This window comes from Astyanax mexicanus, chromosome 6, assembly GCF_023375975.1.
Source record: "Astyanax mexicanus isolate ESR-SI-001 chromosome 6, AstMex3_surface, whole genome shotgun sequence".
In the NCBI taxonomy this organism is placed as follows: Eukaryota; Metazoa; Chordata; class Actinopteri; order Characiformes; family Acestrorhamphidae; genus Astyanax; species Astyanax mexicanus.
The window spans coordinates 40,125,852-40,142,857 of record NC_064413.1 but is presented as its reverse complement, the minus strand read 5'-3'; the positions used below and the strand labels follow the sequence as shown (position 1 = coordinate 40,142,857).

At 35.9% G+C, this 17,006-nt stretch overlaps 2 protein-coding genes across 2 annotated transcripts; one reads left to right on the top strand and one right to left on the bottom strand.

Moving 5' to 3' along the window:
- Window positions 1–4,650: 4,650 nt before the first annotated feature.
- On the bottom strand, window positions 4,651–9,863 carry isg20l2 (interferon stimulated exonuclease gene 20-like 2). The gene is made up of 4 exons (XM_022673520.2): window positions 9,748–9,863; window positions 7,117–7,899; window positions 6,817–7,017; window positions 4,651–5,057 (listed from the first exon to the last, which is right to left on the bottom strand). The coding sequence occupies exons 2-4, from the start codon at window positions 7,738–7,740 to the stop codon at window positions 4,941–4,943; spliced, it is 942 nt and encodes a 313-aa protein (XP_022529241.1). The 5' UTR covers window positions 7,741–7,899; window positions 9,748–9,863; the 3' UTR covers window positions 4,651–4,940.
- Window positions 9,864–10,049: 186 nt separating this feature from the next.
- mettl25b (methyltransferase like 25B) lies at window positions 10,050–16,747 on the top strand. The gene is made up of 8 exons (XM_007249753.4): window positions 10,050–10,171; window positions 11,116–11,234; window positions 11,418–11,643; window positions 11,781–11,843; window positions 12,343–12,477; window positions 12,617–13,506; window positions 14,696–14,880; window positions 15,517–16,747. Exons 1-8 carry the CDS (start codon window positions 10,070–10,072, stop codon window positions 15,618–15,620), a joined length of 1,824 nt encoding a protein of 607 aa, XP_007249815.3. The 5' UTR covers window positions 10,050–10,069; the 3' UTR covers window positions 15,621–16,747.
- The last annotated feature ends 259 nt before the right edge of the window (window positions 16,748–17,006 follow it).

Sequence of the window (17,006 nt, the reverse complement as noted above, 5' to 3'; positions counted from 1 at the left end):
TTGTTTGTTTTATGTAGCTAATGCTAGCCAGCTAGCATGCTAATTTGCTAATCAATTTACCTGCCAAAAAATTGTTAGGTCAAGATAACTTTTGAGATAGCTAAAGTCTATTATCATACACAATTACAGGTATGCAAATGTTTTTTCATGGCAAAAACTGGAGATTTAAAGAAGGAATCTAGCTAGCTATCAATCTTAACCTAGCTACTTTTTTCAGCTGTGGTTTTAGCTAATGTTAGCTGTTAAAATTTTAAAAGAGCACACTAGCACTGCTGCTGGATTAAATGCTCATTCAAACTACTAAACTAACAGACCATTTAGCTAACACTCTAATATTAAAGCAGACATTTTCAGGTTCCTGGAATATGCCCAGATGAAGCCTGTATGAGTCACCCAACTGGAAACCAGCACGTTTTGTTCACAGGTTCCGTGTTGGCCCCACACATGGATGTCAATGACAGGCCTCATCAGGTTCAAGACCAGCTGGTCATCCAGAAAAACATAGCCTATGCTGGTCATGATTAAGTTAACAAGCTAGCCTACCAGCATAGGGTATATTTTTTCTGTAGGACCAGCTGGTCTTGAGCTGGATTTCTTTTTTGAGGGGAGTTAATCATGGACCCCGTCAGAATCAGCGATAGGACTAGGACGACCACCCAATGCAACCACCTATAGGATACAAGCCTTTCTAAAGCTGAATTTTAAGTGTGTGTGTGTGTGTATCTATTTACCATCACTCATATATGCCTGCCAAGGACCAGGGTTGGAAACCTACTGGATAAATCCCTACAAGCTCTGCTGATTCCAAGTAAATCCATTCCACCTACCAAATACTGATGGAGTTGACATTTATTTCCACAGCCAAAACAAAACAGAAACCACTTTATTCATTGAGAATTATAGTTGGCCTTTAAAAATGGGTGGGAAAAACCAGTGATAATTTCTTTGGCATAACTTTTTTTTGATTGCCCTATCATATAAATTCCTTATGGATACTCATATAACATTCAACTGAATGTCTATTAATTATGCAACTCAACGTAACCCTAAAACCTAACCTTGACCCAAACCTAAACCTTAATTCTAACCCTTAACTTTAAGGCTTTAAAACGTTAAGACTAGTTCAATAGGAAATAATTTACTTTCACATTACAGTTAAGTTGCATTTAATAGACATGTGGTTGAATGTTAGTTGAGTATCTATGAGGTATCTATAATGGACCATCCAAATAAAGTGACACCATTTCTTTTATTGGAAAAAAATATATATATATTAAATGGTATGCACTGCCATATTAATTATTTTAGCTAATTTAGTTTATATCTATATAATCTATATCTTTAAAAAAAGAAAAAAAAAACAGCCTGTTTGAAGCAAGTTGGTAGTTCTTAGCCAGCATATATACTTTTTTGACAAGCTGGAGCAACGCTGACAAAAGAAAGTCCTTGTTAATATGTACATTGGCAAGAAAGATGTGCAGAGAAACTAAGCAGTCTGTGTACCATCACCTTTGTGAGGATGGTGGCTGATATGTTTGTCCATCCAATAATGGCCTGAGTTGGAAACAGCGACGCTTGCATTTTTCTATCCAAATACTGAAAAGTCTAAGACACACGAACAAGAGAAAAAGAGGTACTGCTAACACAGCACATAAGCTCTCAATATCATATCTGCATTAAAAGAGCATGTTCTTCCTGTCCTACATCAGGAACAGTGGCAAGGCAGCCCCGTGAGGAGCCGAGTGATCTGCTTGCAATTCACACTGACACATTGATGCCCAGCAAGTGACTAATTTGTGATTCAAGTCTGCAAACATAAACGCAATCCATTTGTGATTCATGTCTGTGGACACAGAGGAACTGAGGTGTCTGGTGGCAAACAGAGTGAATGAGAGCAGCAGGGTGAATCTGCCTCGCTGCAGCTGGGATGACCCACAGAGAAAGAGGAGGGTGAATACAGCTTTGTACAGCTTTCTTCATGCTCACAGGCCAGCCACAGTATCAGACACTGAAGGAATTTAACATATAAGCTAAGCACCTCATCAGCTGGGTCCCGAAGCAGACTGAGACTGGCCAAATGGTCACGCTAAAGCTCATTTAGGCACTAAAGGCTGTTAGAATAAGGGCTTTCAAATGTGGACACACATGGTACAGTATCTAAAATCACAATAATTCCAGGCAAGGAGTTATAGAGAGGATCGATGGTTGGCATGTATCAACAGATCTACCAGTATAATTACATTTTATGTGTCTTCATGTTTTAAAAATATGTTTTAACACCCAGCGGAAAATGCTGTGTATTGGAAATTATAAAAAGAACTGGGAACATTTAATGTGTTTCACAAATCAAGGTTTTTCAGTATTTATCTAATTTAAAAGACTAATTAACAGTTTTTACATAGATCCACAGAATTATTAATAATAGTTCATTTGAACTACAAATAAAGTTTTAATAAAGCAAAAAAATGTGCTTTTAAAGTTTTTGTCCAAAAATGAATATTTTAACAAATTACATTGACATGCCAGAAGTCATAGTACGGCAGTATGTAAAGTGATCATGAAGTGTTTTCTTAATAGATTAATTGGGAATGCCTGTAATTGTTAAAGTAAGAGAAGTGTTATCTTGCTGATGTCAAGATTTGAATTATTGGAACAATACATAAAGCCAAAAAGTTGGTGGCAGATGGATGGAGTATGCAAATTGTGCAGGCATTTATCGCCAACATTAACATCGTGAACGATATTATACCTTGAAATATCGTGCCATAACACTCACTCCTAATTATCACATCAGGGTTCTACTTTCTTGCTGTTTTAAGCAAAAGAAAAATTCACACATTTCTCATTTCCTATTAAATATGTACTAGAGACTTTTATATTATATCTGTCCAGTATAATTACTTTTACTTTAATCCTGGATATATGGAGATATTTGGAGTTCTGTTACAAATCTGCTAAAATTCTTGTATTTTTTTTTTATATCTCAGTTAAAGGTGTGCAATATCATATCGTATACAATAATAAAATGTAAGTTTTGTTTTGTTGCAGTAGTGTATTTTTTTTTTCATATTGCCAAGAGTATCGTTATCGCGATAATACCATGAAATATTGTGATATTATTTTAGGGCAATATCACCCACCCCTAACCAGGACTAACATGGAAGACATTACAAACCGCAGTAGACAGTGCAGTGAGGCATCTGGATAGAATTGTCCACGTAAACAGGCAAGAAACTCTGTCAAGTATCACATCCACATTCAATGCAGGAGACTCCACATGTTTATCAAACAGGGAAAGTAGTATATAACTATTTAAAAGATTTATAACTATTTAAAACACAGTACAAACTGTTAGTTATTAAGTTATTTATATTAATTAACTCAGGAAGAGAGTCTTGGGATACTGCAGGTCTCTAACACCCAACTTAGCCAAGGATAATTAAATAAGGAGTACTGGGAGAATAAGAAACTAAAATGTTTAGAGAGGGGACTGTGAAATACAGATTGATACTGTAAGTGAACATAGTGCTGTACCATTTTCTGGTAAAATTATGTAATTACATGTTTTATATTACATGTTTAATACAAATAATTGCATTGCTGCTAAAATTAGGTTATTTCCAGTTATATCCTGTCAAACCACAACCAGGAAACTATGAACTCACCACTATGAACAGCGCCTGGCTTTGGAATACCACGTCTACAACTGCGTCTGCTATTACCTTTCAGCAAAGCTCAATTTTCCAGATGAATTCATGTGGCTTTCTAAAGTAAATACAGGACAATGTGAAGCAGCGCATTTGAGCGTGACCCAATAGTTTCCTCATGAAATTTTACGGAGTAAGCCAGAGAATTTAAGCTGATATACCAAATGCTTGGCGGGGAAGAGAAAAAAGTATTGTGTCCCATGAATTTCGCAACATCAATGGTCGCTAAAGGTAGCTGCACGCTGTGAACATTGCTGGTCATCATCATCATTACCACCCACTGCACTGTCCACATTCATTTGGAACCCAATATCAGGCTTTGCTCGAACTTAACATGATAATTAATATCACCTTGTCATGTGAACAACTTACAACCGATGCACATGTGGGGGTTTTCCAAGCTCTCTCTTATAAGGTATAACTTCATGATCAATTTTAGTACTGCTATCCCATGACTTCTGGCAAGTGCGATTTTTTTTTTGTCATTTAAGTCAAGTAAATAAACAAAACTATCATCTTGCAAGAATAAGGTATCAGAATACTGATTATTCTGTGAAAATTGGACCATCCAGAAACCTGCATGTAGAAACCACAATAACGTACAGTAGCTGACTAATGCCAGGTATTATGCAAGATTTATGATGATGACGTATATTCGAGAAAAGTCCCTCAAGCATGATGTATGAAGAGACAGCTGCAAGATGGTGCTAAGGCTGGTTTTGGACACAGGTCACTCACCAATTAATGCTGTGGTGCTGAATTTATGACAGCAGAAATACGCTGACCACAGCCCTAAAAGGGGGAAGGGAGTGAGTGGAGATCAACTCTTCCCCTTTTCTCAGACATGCTGCCATCCTGTAGTCTGCAGCACACACTAAAGCCAGCCAGACTAAGCAAATTCTGACCCCATCTACCTGGAATGAAAGAGTTAGACTCCAAAAACTCTCACTGAACAATGACCACAGTTTACTGTTACCAAGTGTTTCAGTGTATCAAGCAATACAAACTTAAAATCATTAAACAATAAGAATGTAATAAAGACACATTGTTCAGAATTGTAAAAAGAGCAAGAACAGTTCAAAATCACTTGTAATTAGAGCCCCCTTGAAGTATTCAAAACTAAAAGTACAGTATGAAAAGTGATTCAAACTGTGAGATGTTAAAAAAAAACAAAGAAAAAAAGATTTGATTCAGAGTTGAATAAAAACACTTGGCAGCATTCACTTTTTTTTGTTATTTTTTGTGCCCAGATTTTGAAGCCAAAGTCCTCTCATACTCCAGTTCCACCAGTCTATACAGCTCCATGGTGGCTTTCGCATCCTCCACTGATGAATGGCCCTTCTTTCCCATCTATAAGCAAAAGAGTAGATTTGTATTAAAACCTATTAGCTGTAAAGCAAGAATCTGTACAACCAGCTGGAATAAAAAAATACAGCCCAAATCTGTTAAATCAAACTGATTTTAATGCACAGCTTTATTCTTTTAAGTAGAATAAATGATCTAGTTCTAGTGTCTCAAAAGCATATTATGGCATTTTCACACAAGTTCTTTTTAATTTGACAAGGTTTAATTAGACTTTTTTATTTGATGTGACCAATTTGTTAAGATGTCTATATGGTAACTGCACCCAAACACAACCACACGTCAGCTGTGAGGAAGAGGTCTAGGTCTAGTCTTAAAATAAAACTCTGTAGCAGTTCATTTGTGGAAGAGCATAAAATTACCTTGATCCAAACCAACTAAACCAGGTGAACTCCACAGGTTTTTAGCTAAATTACAAGTGTAATTTAACCTGGGTACATTGCTCAACAAATTGCTACAAATGTAAACAAATGCCATCTCTTCTGTTGCTCTGTGTAAAACCACACAAAATATGCATTAGTCCAGGAAACAGGGCCTTCCTGTATTTAATATCTTGCTCTCACCACGGACAGGTCTTACCAGGAAGTAAGTTCTCATATGATTTACTGTAATGCATTCTGTTGCGTTTTCATTTTTTTTTTCTGTGTGAAACCAAACCAAGATAAAAAAAACTCCAAGATAAAAAAATCCAATAAAAGCAAACAAACTATATGTGTAAAAACACCCTTTAAGTTACATCTTTCTGATTATATGCTTTTAGTCCTAAACAGTGATTAATCAGATCATGAAATCAATTGTATTTAGATCTGTGTAAGAAATCTTCACTAAAATCTCAGTTATTTTAAAACCTTTACATACCATTTTACTGTACTTAGTTTCAATATATATGTCAATTAGCAACAACTAACCTCTGCACACACAGCAACAAAAAAACTAAACACAGAAGAATCATGCTGCTATTCAAAAAACACAGATTCTGCCTTTCATGGACAACAATATTCAGTACAGAAGAAAAGGGTGGGATATATATGTTACATGTTCATGGTTTTATAAATACCTAAACTATGATGAAAAATATGTAAAATATGATTCCAGGAAGGCTCTATGCTCACCACAACTTTGAAAATGAAGAAGTGGTTAAGAAGATAAATAAAAGAAGAATCCTAATAGGAACGTTAAGCATTTAAACAATTATTTCTCATCAACCAAGGGCAATCATAAGTTGACAGGTTCCTTAGTTTCAGTCAACTGAAGCTGTGAATGTAAGATTTTTTGTGTTGAAGTGGCTTTTAAACCACCTTTAATAAACAATGGTAGCAAAAATCAGAGCTTGCCGACTTTGTGCCTCAAAGTGTTCATGCTGATGTTGCAAATTGATGTTGCATTGTTGATGTTGTAAGTTGTAAAGACTTAGGAAATATTAGGCTCTACATTCTGGATGGTACAATCAATGTTGATTTAGTCATTCATAAACCTACATTTTGTAAATTTTCACATTCATGCAAACATTTTGTTTTATCTTCAAAACTTTACAGAAGGAAAAAAGACTTTCCTCTTTATATTTTGAAACAATGTAAAGAACAACTGGTAGCTTTACATTATTTTAAAAAGTGAGAAACTCTAAAAATGGAGAAACAACAATTCTGAATGCAACAAAATAGTTGTGTTGAAGCTAATACACATTTAAACATGTGAAGCTGGTGCAACAGTCCTAAGCTTTTCAATAAGGCCTCTTGACCGAACCCACCTGTATGTCTTTGTTGAAGAGAAGCTTGGTCAGTTTCTTCAGGGAGGCAGGGGAGTCCTTGGGCAGTCCAGCTTTCTGATTTAAGATTGGTATGCGTGAGGTATCTCTTATAAGGCAGGTGGGATGGGAATAATGTAAAACCTTTAGGTCATTATGAATGGCATGTCCCACAACCACCTTTCCTGAGAGGATTTTTAAAATCTGCATGACGACAGAAAAAAACACGCTCATGAATGACATAAAAAAAAGACTAACGAGGGGTTACCAGATTAAAAGTGTACAATTGTTAGCATTCCTTACATCTCTCTGGGCTTGTTTGAAAGGTGTTGCATCGCGTAGATCTTGCCGCCTGATCCCGCTCCAGCGAGTGCGAAAGTCCGTGACTGGGTTCACAGGTTGGATGAACTTGTCATAAATCACATCCCCATCATAGGTGACTATGCTGCAGCGGGCAAGTTCACTGCAATGCCCTTTGGGCCCTGTCCCTACCATCTCACAGTCAATGGCTACATATTTATGTGCGTTTCTTAATTCTGGTGTCAGTCTCTGTACTGATGAAGTGGATTCTCCTCGAGATGTTGAACTTGAAGGCACAGAGGATTCCTTGTTGTGTTTAGAAGCACAGTTATGGTGGCCTTGCATAGAACTGGAAGGGTGTGAGGATGATTCATGATGAGAATTAACAAATTTAGGGAAAACAGCACCAGAATGAGAATGGTCCTTCTTATCCCTTTGCCCATACCATGGTTTCTTGCAGTTCCTTTGCTTGTCGTGGTAATTTGTGTTTTGCTTTTCATTCAGTAGACCCTTTCGCTCCAGGAAGTGCCTTTTCCTAACAAAACGCTTGTGTTTGGAATTTCCTTCAGGTTTTCTTTGTCCTTGGCGGGGGCCATCCATGTTTAGGTTCAGCATAATGTCTGACATTTTCTACCACGTATCTGAGGAAAACCTATAAAGATATTAAAAGTCTTTCCTCATCAGGCAGACCAATGTCCCTGAGATACTTATCTAAAATAAAAGCACCAGGCTCAGCAGTACCCACTTAGATCAGGAGACTCCATCCATATGAACACCCAATCCAACCTGAGAAGAAAACATCAACAACAACAACATGTATCAGACAATTTTAAATGTAGTATATCATCGTACATAGTTATACAAAAAAACGTACATCCTATTTTTGTTGCTTTCATTTTTTTTACATAATTTAATTTGAAAGCTTATGACATTTAGGTTATTGATTTACTTAATTCATTTCACCACAGAATGGAATGGTAACATTCTTGTGTTGTTACATGTTACATGTTCATGGTTTTATAAATACCTAAACTATGATGAAAAATATGTAAAATATGATTCCAGGAAGGCTCTATGCTCACCACAACTTTGAAAATGAAGAAGTGGTTAAGAAGATAAATAAAAGAAGAATCCTAATAGGAACGTTAAGCATTTAAACAATTATTTCTCATCAACCAAGGGCAATCATAAGTTGACAGGTTCCTTAGTTTCAGTCAACTGAAGCTGTGAATGTAAGAACCACCTTTAATAAACAATGGTAGCAAAAATCAGATCTTGTCAACTTTGTGCCTCAAAGTGTTCATGCTGATGTTGCAAATTGATGGTGTATTGTTGATGTAAGTTGCTTATGCTTATGACATTTAGGTTATTTATTTACTTAATTAATTTTACCACAGAATAGAATGAAAACATTTTTAACATTGATGCCCATTAAAAAAGAAAGAAAACAAAACTCAGAGCTTCACAGTGAATCTTATATCAAGCTGCACAAGTCAGCATAATATTAGTAACCTAGTTGCTTCTAGATTTTGTAATTACAGATACAAACTGTAGTAGTAAAAATAATAATAATAATCTAAAATTATATTATATACACACATTTTTACATGTAAATCAATAGTAACATATGACTAGTGAACAGGATCAGTACATTAAGGATAAGTGTTCCTAGCTCAGGTAGCACAAGAATGTTAAATAAATGTTTATTCATCTCTAATGAAATGTTACACATCAATTTTTTTTTTTTTAATTGTGTATTGAGATTTTTTTTGGTTGATAGTTTTAAACTTCACTTTAACATTAAATATGTAAATCTTGTTTGTATTTTATTCTTTAGCTTCTTTTGCATTCATGCAGTGTAGAATGAGACATTTAAACAACAACAATTCTTTTTTTTTTGTCAGGAGCCAAAAAACATTGTGGAAAACTAGTATATACACTACTTTTTTCTTTTGCTATTTTTAAGAAAGTGGAATTTATGCTGTTCTCTTTTTACATTAGATTATATATCTACTAGAGACAGATTATATCTGTTAAGCCTCACTTATTTTACTTTAATCCTGGATATATGGAGATATTTGAAGTGCTTTATTAGTATCATTACATTCTGGATCATTTATTTCTGTTACAAATCTAATATTTTTTTTATCTCAGTTAATATCTCAGTTAAGGGTGTGACATATCATATCTTTATTTTGTTGTAGTAGTGCATTCTTGATTTTGTTTTTATTTAATGTTTTGTCATATCGCCAAGAGTATCGTTATCACAAAAATACCATGAAATATCATGATATTGTTTTAGGGCCAAATCGCCCACCCCTAACAAATAACATATATAAACTGAACTACATATATAAAGCATATATAACGTAAATGCTGATGTATTCGCCTACTTACGTCGCGGATAGTTAAATAGTGAGATGCGCTTTTGGAGATGCTTGTCACGGCTCACCATGATATACCGCTGGTTTGTTTTTTAGCGGTATCCAAAACATGCAACGTTAGCTATGGGTTGTTTAGCCAACTAGCTAACAGAAGCTAATGATAAAACATCAGTAGATGTACTGTATTTCCGCTTATCTCCGTGTCTAATTAATCAATAGACTCTATTCATCAGGGTGTCAGATATCTTACCTTTATTCCCTTCTGCAGGAGAAATGTATAAAAAGCTTAGAAACCGCCTTTATCTGAGTCTCTCTGGGCTTCAGCGGAGCTTCACTGCGGAACAGGGACTCCAGCACACACGCGCGAGTAACCTGAATGTAGTTCCGGGTTGAGCACGGCGGTTTTCCGCGTGGTTCCGAGCTGAACCACGGCTAGCCCTGTGTGTCTGAGCGTGTGTTTGTATATAAGAGTCTTCCTCTAATGGCAGCCTGTCTGAAACCCGGACTCTCCTTCAGTTTATTGTATAGAGCGGAAAGGAGCTGATTAGCTGGAGAACTGGCTGAACTGGATCATGTTTTCTTCCACGTTTTCTGAGCAGCAGCAGAAGGATTTGTCTGAGAGGCTCATATCGTTCCTGTCCAGATACAAACACATATCCGACTCCTACATCATTGTAATGAGCATGTTTTCTTTACTGTTTTATCAGATTTGTGTACATAAATCATATGTTTTCAGATTAGATAAAGCCCTTTTTATAGTATACATTAGTAAGCAGACCTGAACTTGTTTAGTGTATGCAGTTGTTGGAACCGTAATGTTTATTTTTTTTAGAGAATATATTTGATATTAAACCTTATCAAGCTGTTACAAGCCAGCTAACTATATTAATGGGGTAGTTGCTTATCGAAAGTTATAGTAAAAATTATAATTGTAGATATCTGAATTACATTGTAGAGGTTTAAAACTGCTCACTAAATGGCATCGTTTACAATCAACTTAGTCTGTGCCTCCAAAAGGGCCCAAAGACAACAGATTACACATTTAATCACTAAATATCAATAATTTCCATGTTTAACAACATCTAGACATTGAAATACCTTTTAAAATAATCATTAGTTGCAGCCCTAACCCAGCTTGCATTTCAACAATGAATCAATGATGCTCAAAATTGTATGGAAGAGGAAAGAAAACTGTATTCCATGATGAAAAATTTACTATTTTATTTTATATCTCTCTATGTGAAGTAGGAACTGTACAACTACAAACAAAAACAATTATAATACAGCTTATAATTATAATTAATTATATATTATAATTATAATAGATAAACTACTAGTCAAAACTACATTACTGATATATCTTGAATTAGTATTTGTAAATCTTGGTATCTGTAACTGGCGATTTAACTTGTAAAATGTAATTATAGATCAGAGAGAATAAAAATCCTTGTAAATCAATGGTAACATTTGCCTAGTCAACATTACATTGAGAATAAGTGGTTCTAGCCTATATAGCGTAGGCTGCAGGTGAGTTTATGCAGTTGTTGAAACTGTAATGTTTATTTTGGAGATTAGAAGCTGTTACTTTATTAGATTATTGTATTATTTGTTTATCTAGGAGTTTTTTAGTGAGAACCTATGGGATACACTACCAGAAGGATGGCAAAAGGCTCTGAGTGACCTCACAACGCCTCAAATTGCAGATCTGCTGCTGGACAACAAAATAAAGAGCAGAATGTAAGTATTTCTACCTGTATCTAACCTCACATGCCTACAAACAGGTTATTTATTGCCAGCCTTGTCCTAAAATTCATTCTACTTTTGCATGTAAAACATCTTTCAGATTCAAATTTTAAAGCTTTGTCAAAAAAAAAAAAAACAAGGCTTTTGTGTGATTTTCTTTTTATTCCTTTATTTTAGTTATCCCTCAGTCTGGCCACTTTCATTACTTGCTTTAAGAGCCACAGCTCACACACTAGCCTTTCCACGGACATTTTCAGACCATTATGTAGTAGAGGAGGACACAGTGGGACCAGTCAAACCAGAGGAGTTCCTGTCCAACAGCAGCCAGAGCGCTCTGCTTGCTCACATCTTTCGAAAACACGTGAAACCCAAGAAACAGCACGAGATCCGCAAACTTGGAATGGTGGGTTGGTGAAAACATAGCGAGTTGTAATCTAAATGATCCATTTCAGCAGATTTCAGGTTTTATTTTTTTATTATTCACAATGATAGCATGAATATAAAGTTTACCTCACCTGTGTTCCACCTGTTTTATTTCAGTTGGTTAAGCAGCTGTGTGACCAGACTCAGTGTAGCAATGTGGTTGATGTTGGGTCCGGGCAGGTAAATAGCTCTCACAGTGCATTTCATTTGAAGTTTAAACTTGTATTTGTTACATAAGAAAATATTCAATGTGTAATACTGAAATATGTACATATTAACATATAAATACACAATAAAATGCAGTTCAACATAAAATACAACTTAATAGTATACAATATACAGAATGCAAATGTAGGATGCAGCTGTAGAATCCTTTATTACCAGTAGGGCTACAAAATGTACTATTTTTAGCATTCTTATTGCAAACACATTGCTGCATGTGCAATGCCACAAAGTAATGAAAAATTATTTTTATTGAATATTATTAATTTAACTTAATAAGATTAAATCTTGGATAGACAGCGTTTTCTCTTCAGTAAATAAAATTACTTTTAGTTTGTTCAGGTTCAGGTTGTATTTGTCTTGTATTTGTCAGAGCTTTTTCAGAGTGCTGTAAATACTGTCATTGCAATTGATTGTTAAGAACTTATTTTTTTTCGCCTACCTCACTTTATCACAGGGCCATTTGACCCGTTTTCTCTCCTTTGGACTTGGGCTAGATGTTACTGGCATTGAAGCTGATCCCAATCTAGTTTCCATGGCATCCAAGTTTGATGGACAGCTCCTGCTTACACTGGCCAAGGAGAATCAAAGGGTATCATTAATATTACATATTTTTTACATTTATTCCATATTCCTTTTAACCTGGAGGGAAATTACCTGTGAACAGTATTGGTTTAAACAAATGTTCTCATCTCAATAAGGAGAATCTTTCTGTGTTTTCACTTTTCCAGACTGGCACCTCTCCACTATTAGCCATTGGTCCTGCACCTCAGCATGTGCTTGGCTGGGTCAACCCCAGAGCTACCTGGGAGGTCTTTGTCCAGCAGCTGGGGAAGAGGGAGAAGGAAAGTGAGAGTTATCCAAGCTCAGTAGCACCATGTAAAAAGAGACAGCGAGTATCTGTATCAGGCCAGGGACATGAGGTTGAAAGCAGACTTGTTTGTGGAAGCCAACACTCGTGCACAGAGGAATGCTGTGCAAAAGCTGATGCGAAACAGCCTGTGTCTCTTCTAGTCCAGTCAGTTGGTGTAACAACAGAACCTCTTCTTAACCAGCCATGTAACAAAGACATTTTTAAAGAGACACCTTTAGGTCTTGCATCCAGAAATGAATGTGAATTGACTTCAACTTCAACTCCAGAGGAAGTCCATTCATTTACCCAAAGGACCAAGAGTTCAGATTTTGTCCTGACTGGGCTTCATGCATGTGGAGACCTTAGTGCTACTCTCCTCCGTCATTTTGTTAACTGCCCCCATGTTCAAGGAATCACCTCTGTGGCCTGCTGCTATATGAAGATCACTACCAAGGAGAACCCCAACCCTCCTGGACTTGTTTCATTTCCACTTTCTGACACCTCAGAAGAAGTGTCTCAGTCAGACTATGGCTACCCAATGAGTGAGTGGGTGAGAGGGTTGCCTGGACATGAGCTGTCCTATAAAGCACGAGAGGGGGCATGCCATGCGATGGAGGACTATCTTCAGAGACTGAGAGAGGAGAGTGGGTTGCTGAAAACGCACTGCTACAGAGCAACACTGGAGACCATCATCAGAGCAGAGAGGCCTCACCTGTGCAGAGCAGGCATCCAGACCATCAAAAAGGCCCATACACTGTCCTTCTCAGAGTTAGTATCACTCTTACTGTCAAAATCTTTACGAACATGCATTTGTAAAACATATATTAAAATGTTAAGGAAATAAATAGGCCTGTCAAAAAAACTATTTTTTTTGTTAGACCATTTATAGACTCTAAAACAATTGAGATAAATGTTTTTGACAGTTTAGGACCATTATATGCCACTGATCTAACGATATAATAGTATAATAGCATATCCTTTTAAAGAGCAGTGAACTTTTAATTGTTAAGAATATTCAGACAATATAATTGGAATATAAATAATGGAATATAAAATATCCTGAATAAATAAAACATTTCTAATGCTGGCTCATTGACATTTAAGGGGCTGTTCTTGCTAGGAAAGAAGAGAAATTATTATGGCAGTTATGTCCACATATTATACAATAAGTTGTCATGACAGGCTTAGATATACAGCTCTGGATAAAACAAATTAAAAAAAGTTTCTTTGATTTTACCAAATTGAAAACGTTTGGAATATAATCAAGAGGAAGATTGATGATCACAAGTCATCAAACCAAGCTGAACTGCTTAAATGTTTCACCAGGAGTAAAGTTATCCAAAAGTAGTGTGCAAAACTGGTAGAGGACAACATGCCAAGATGCATGAAAACTGTGATTGAATATTAATTTGTGAACTCTTAAAACTTATAATATAAATATGAACTTGTTTTCTTTGGATTATTTAAGGTCTGAAAGCTCTGCTTCTTTTTGTTACTTCAGCTATTTCTCATTTTCTGCAAATAAATGCTCTAAATGACAATATTTTTATTTGGAATTTAGCAGAAATGTTGTCAGTAGTTTATAGAATAAAACAACAATGTTAATTTTACTCAAACATAGACCACTTTAGTTTCTGAATCAGTTTTTTCTGATTTTGCACTTTATAGGTATAATTTTTTTCCAGAGCTGTAACTTTAAGCACTTGAAGGCTGAATTGTGTCTGTACATTTATTCTTTTTTATTATTTAATAGAATAAATGTCATATGATAATAAACCAAAAGCATATTTCCAGTATGTAACAATTTAAGCTTTTATTTGTTACCCACATAAGTGCACATCTTTATTGTAAAACTGAAGAGGTTGACATTAGCAAAAATATGTTAAATTATCACTTTAAATTAACTAAGAGATTTATTTGCAGTTTTATTATATAACTTCTGTGTTTACTTCTGTAGGTATGCCCGATTAGGGCTTCCTCGTGTGGGCCTACCTGCTGACCTTCCCTTCGACCAGGTCTGTGTGGAGCGCATGCTGGAGCAGCAGGGTAGAGTGGTGGTGTATTTTAGCCTGGCTCTGCTGCTGGCTCCGGTGGTGGAGACCCTGGTTCTGTTGGACAGAACGCTGTTTCTGCAGGAGAGAGGTACTTATGTTTACAACTGCTAGGGGGCAGTAGAATTCACTGATTAGCATTTAATCAGTCAACTCTCAGATGGATTTGTTCATTTCATCACGGGCTATGTACACACGTATCTGTTTTTTTTTTCAGTATGGAGATTTCTATCCCTCTGTTTTTGAGAGAAAAAAATCCTACCCCACACACACACAAAATGCTTGCATTAGCATGCATACCCTGTATGGTCCGGTGAAATATGTTTTCCTGTGGACAGGAGGCTGAAACCCAGACAAAAACCTGAACAAATATCTAAATACATGTGGATGAGGCCTCAGCGTTATTGTACTTTATACATAAAGCCTGTGGTCTGTAGTATTCCACAATGGATGTCTTATATAATGTTAAAATTATAGCAAACATAGTTTTTAGTGCTTTATTATTATCATTATAAAATGTCTTAGGGTCAGTTTCCTAGACAGGCATTAAGCCTAGTCCTGGAATACACAGCATTGTAAACAGAGGTTTTCTATTAAAAAGAAATTCAACACTAATCTTAATATCTGTCCAGGAAACCAGCCTAAATCATGTTCACTACACATTAGCTCAAGTATGATTATGTGGCTAGCTACAGAGTAATATAATGTCTATATTTGGTGTTCTCAGGTTTCCAGAGCCGGTTGGTTCCTCTGTTTGATCCAGCTCTATCCCCCCGAAACTTTGTGCTGGTGGCAGTGAAACCAAAAGCAGACGGAGAAGAGATTCATTAGTGGAATAATTCCAAGTCATCTGCAGTCAGAGTTCAGAAGCTCAGGACTGGGTTTGTTTAAAAGGAGTTACACAGATTACAATTTAAACCTGCTTATTATGGGAATTATGTCTGCGAAAGCTGTGGTCTGAATTTAAAATTGCTGATCAAACAGATTTTTTAAGTGTACCGGTCCAACCTTCCCTTGAGAAGAATTTCCATCGAGTTGTTCCAGGAGCATTTTATGGCCTCTGTCTGATTGTCTGGACAAACCTGGACTGTGGCAGTTCAGGAACACTAAGAAGAAAGAAATTCATATTTTTGAAGCTTCTTTTTAATGCAGCATAAACTAGGTCTGTACACTGTTTTACACTTGTTTTTACCTGTCTAGTATTTTATGTCAGCCTTTAATACTTGAATTTATGATAGTTTTTTTTTTTGTTTGACAATTTGTGTTTTTAATTGATTTGCTGTTAATACAAAACTTTGACAGTTACCTCTTTGCCGGCTTACCCTTTGGGACACTTTAAACCATTCCTCTTCTTGCAGCAGAGACTAAAATATATATGAATTCAGAAAAGTTCTACAATTATTTTTTTAAAGCATGCTGTAAAATAGCTTTGAATAACTATCAGTTTAAAAAAAGAGCCTTTACATCAACCTTAAATCCAAATGGTTCTTCAGATTCTTCACACATCTGTTACAAAAAACAGTTACCAATTTTGAACCCTGAATTTATTATTCTATGGCATCACCCAAAGATCCCCTTGTAACACCCATATTTTAAAGAGTGTAGTTACCAGAGTAGATGTGTTACACGTGTTGTTTTACATTATTGACTCTGATTAATTACCAGATTTGATACTTGATTAACTTACTAGGAAGATCTGGGCAATGGTGTGCGTATGGGATTACACTGGCACTGCTATGTGGTGGACTTTGGTGGCCTCTAGCCATTGTGCTGTCCCCGAGACCTCAGCTTCATTAATGTGATATCAGAGCTCAGGATCTCCGGCATCTCATGAAACATTTAAATGGCACAAAAATGAACTTGCTCTGTACTGGGCTGGATTCAGAAACAAAAAAAGCTGTTAAAATGAACAAGGGTGAGTTTCCCAAGTATCTGAAAATAAAGAGATTTTTTTTACATGTCTGAGTGAGAATCACACTGATTACTGTCTCTGCCATTAATTAGCCTCAACTGTTGGATACATTTGGAAAACAATAGGATAATTTGTACATTTTATAAAAAGACCTTAATTGAGAAGAAAAAAAAAAGTTAACCTCTAGATGGCACCTTTGAAGTGAGAATATTTTATCAGCCGTACTACTAAAATGATCAAAACTCAAACAGCTTATCTATTTTTTTTTCCTATAGGGCTTTACATGGGATTGCTTAGTCCAAATT

Bases quoted from the DNA above. Each gene is read 5' to 3' on its own strand.
- isg20l2 (XM_022673520.2), bottom strand. From the start codon at position 7,740: ATGTCAGACATTATGCTGAACCTAAACATGGATGGCCCCCGCCAAGGA. The intron at 7,018-7,116 runs GTAAGGAATGCT...GTCGTCATGCAG, and splicing joins TCAAACAAGCCCAGAGAGAT to ATTTTAAAAATCCTCTCAGG. The intron at 5,058-6,816 runs GTGGGTTCGGTC...TTTTGCTTATAG, and splicing joins TCTTCAACAAAGACATACAG to ATGGGAAAGAAGGGCCATTC.
- mettl25b (XM_007249753.4), top strand. From the start codon at position 10,070: ATGTTTTCTTCCACGTTTTCTGAGCAGCAGCAGAAGGATTTGTCTGAG. The intron at 11,235-11,417 runs GTAAGTATTTCT...CCTTTATTTTAG, and splicing joins AACAAAATAAAGAGCAGAAT to TTATCCCTCAGTCTGGCCAC. The intron at 12,478-12,616 runs GTATCATTAATA...TCACTTTTCCAG, and splicing joins TGGCCAAGGAGAATCAAAGG to ACTGGCACCTCTCCACTATT.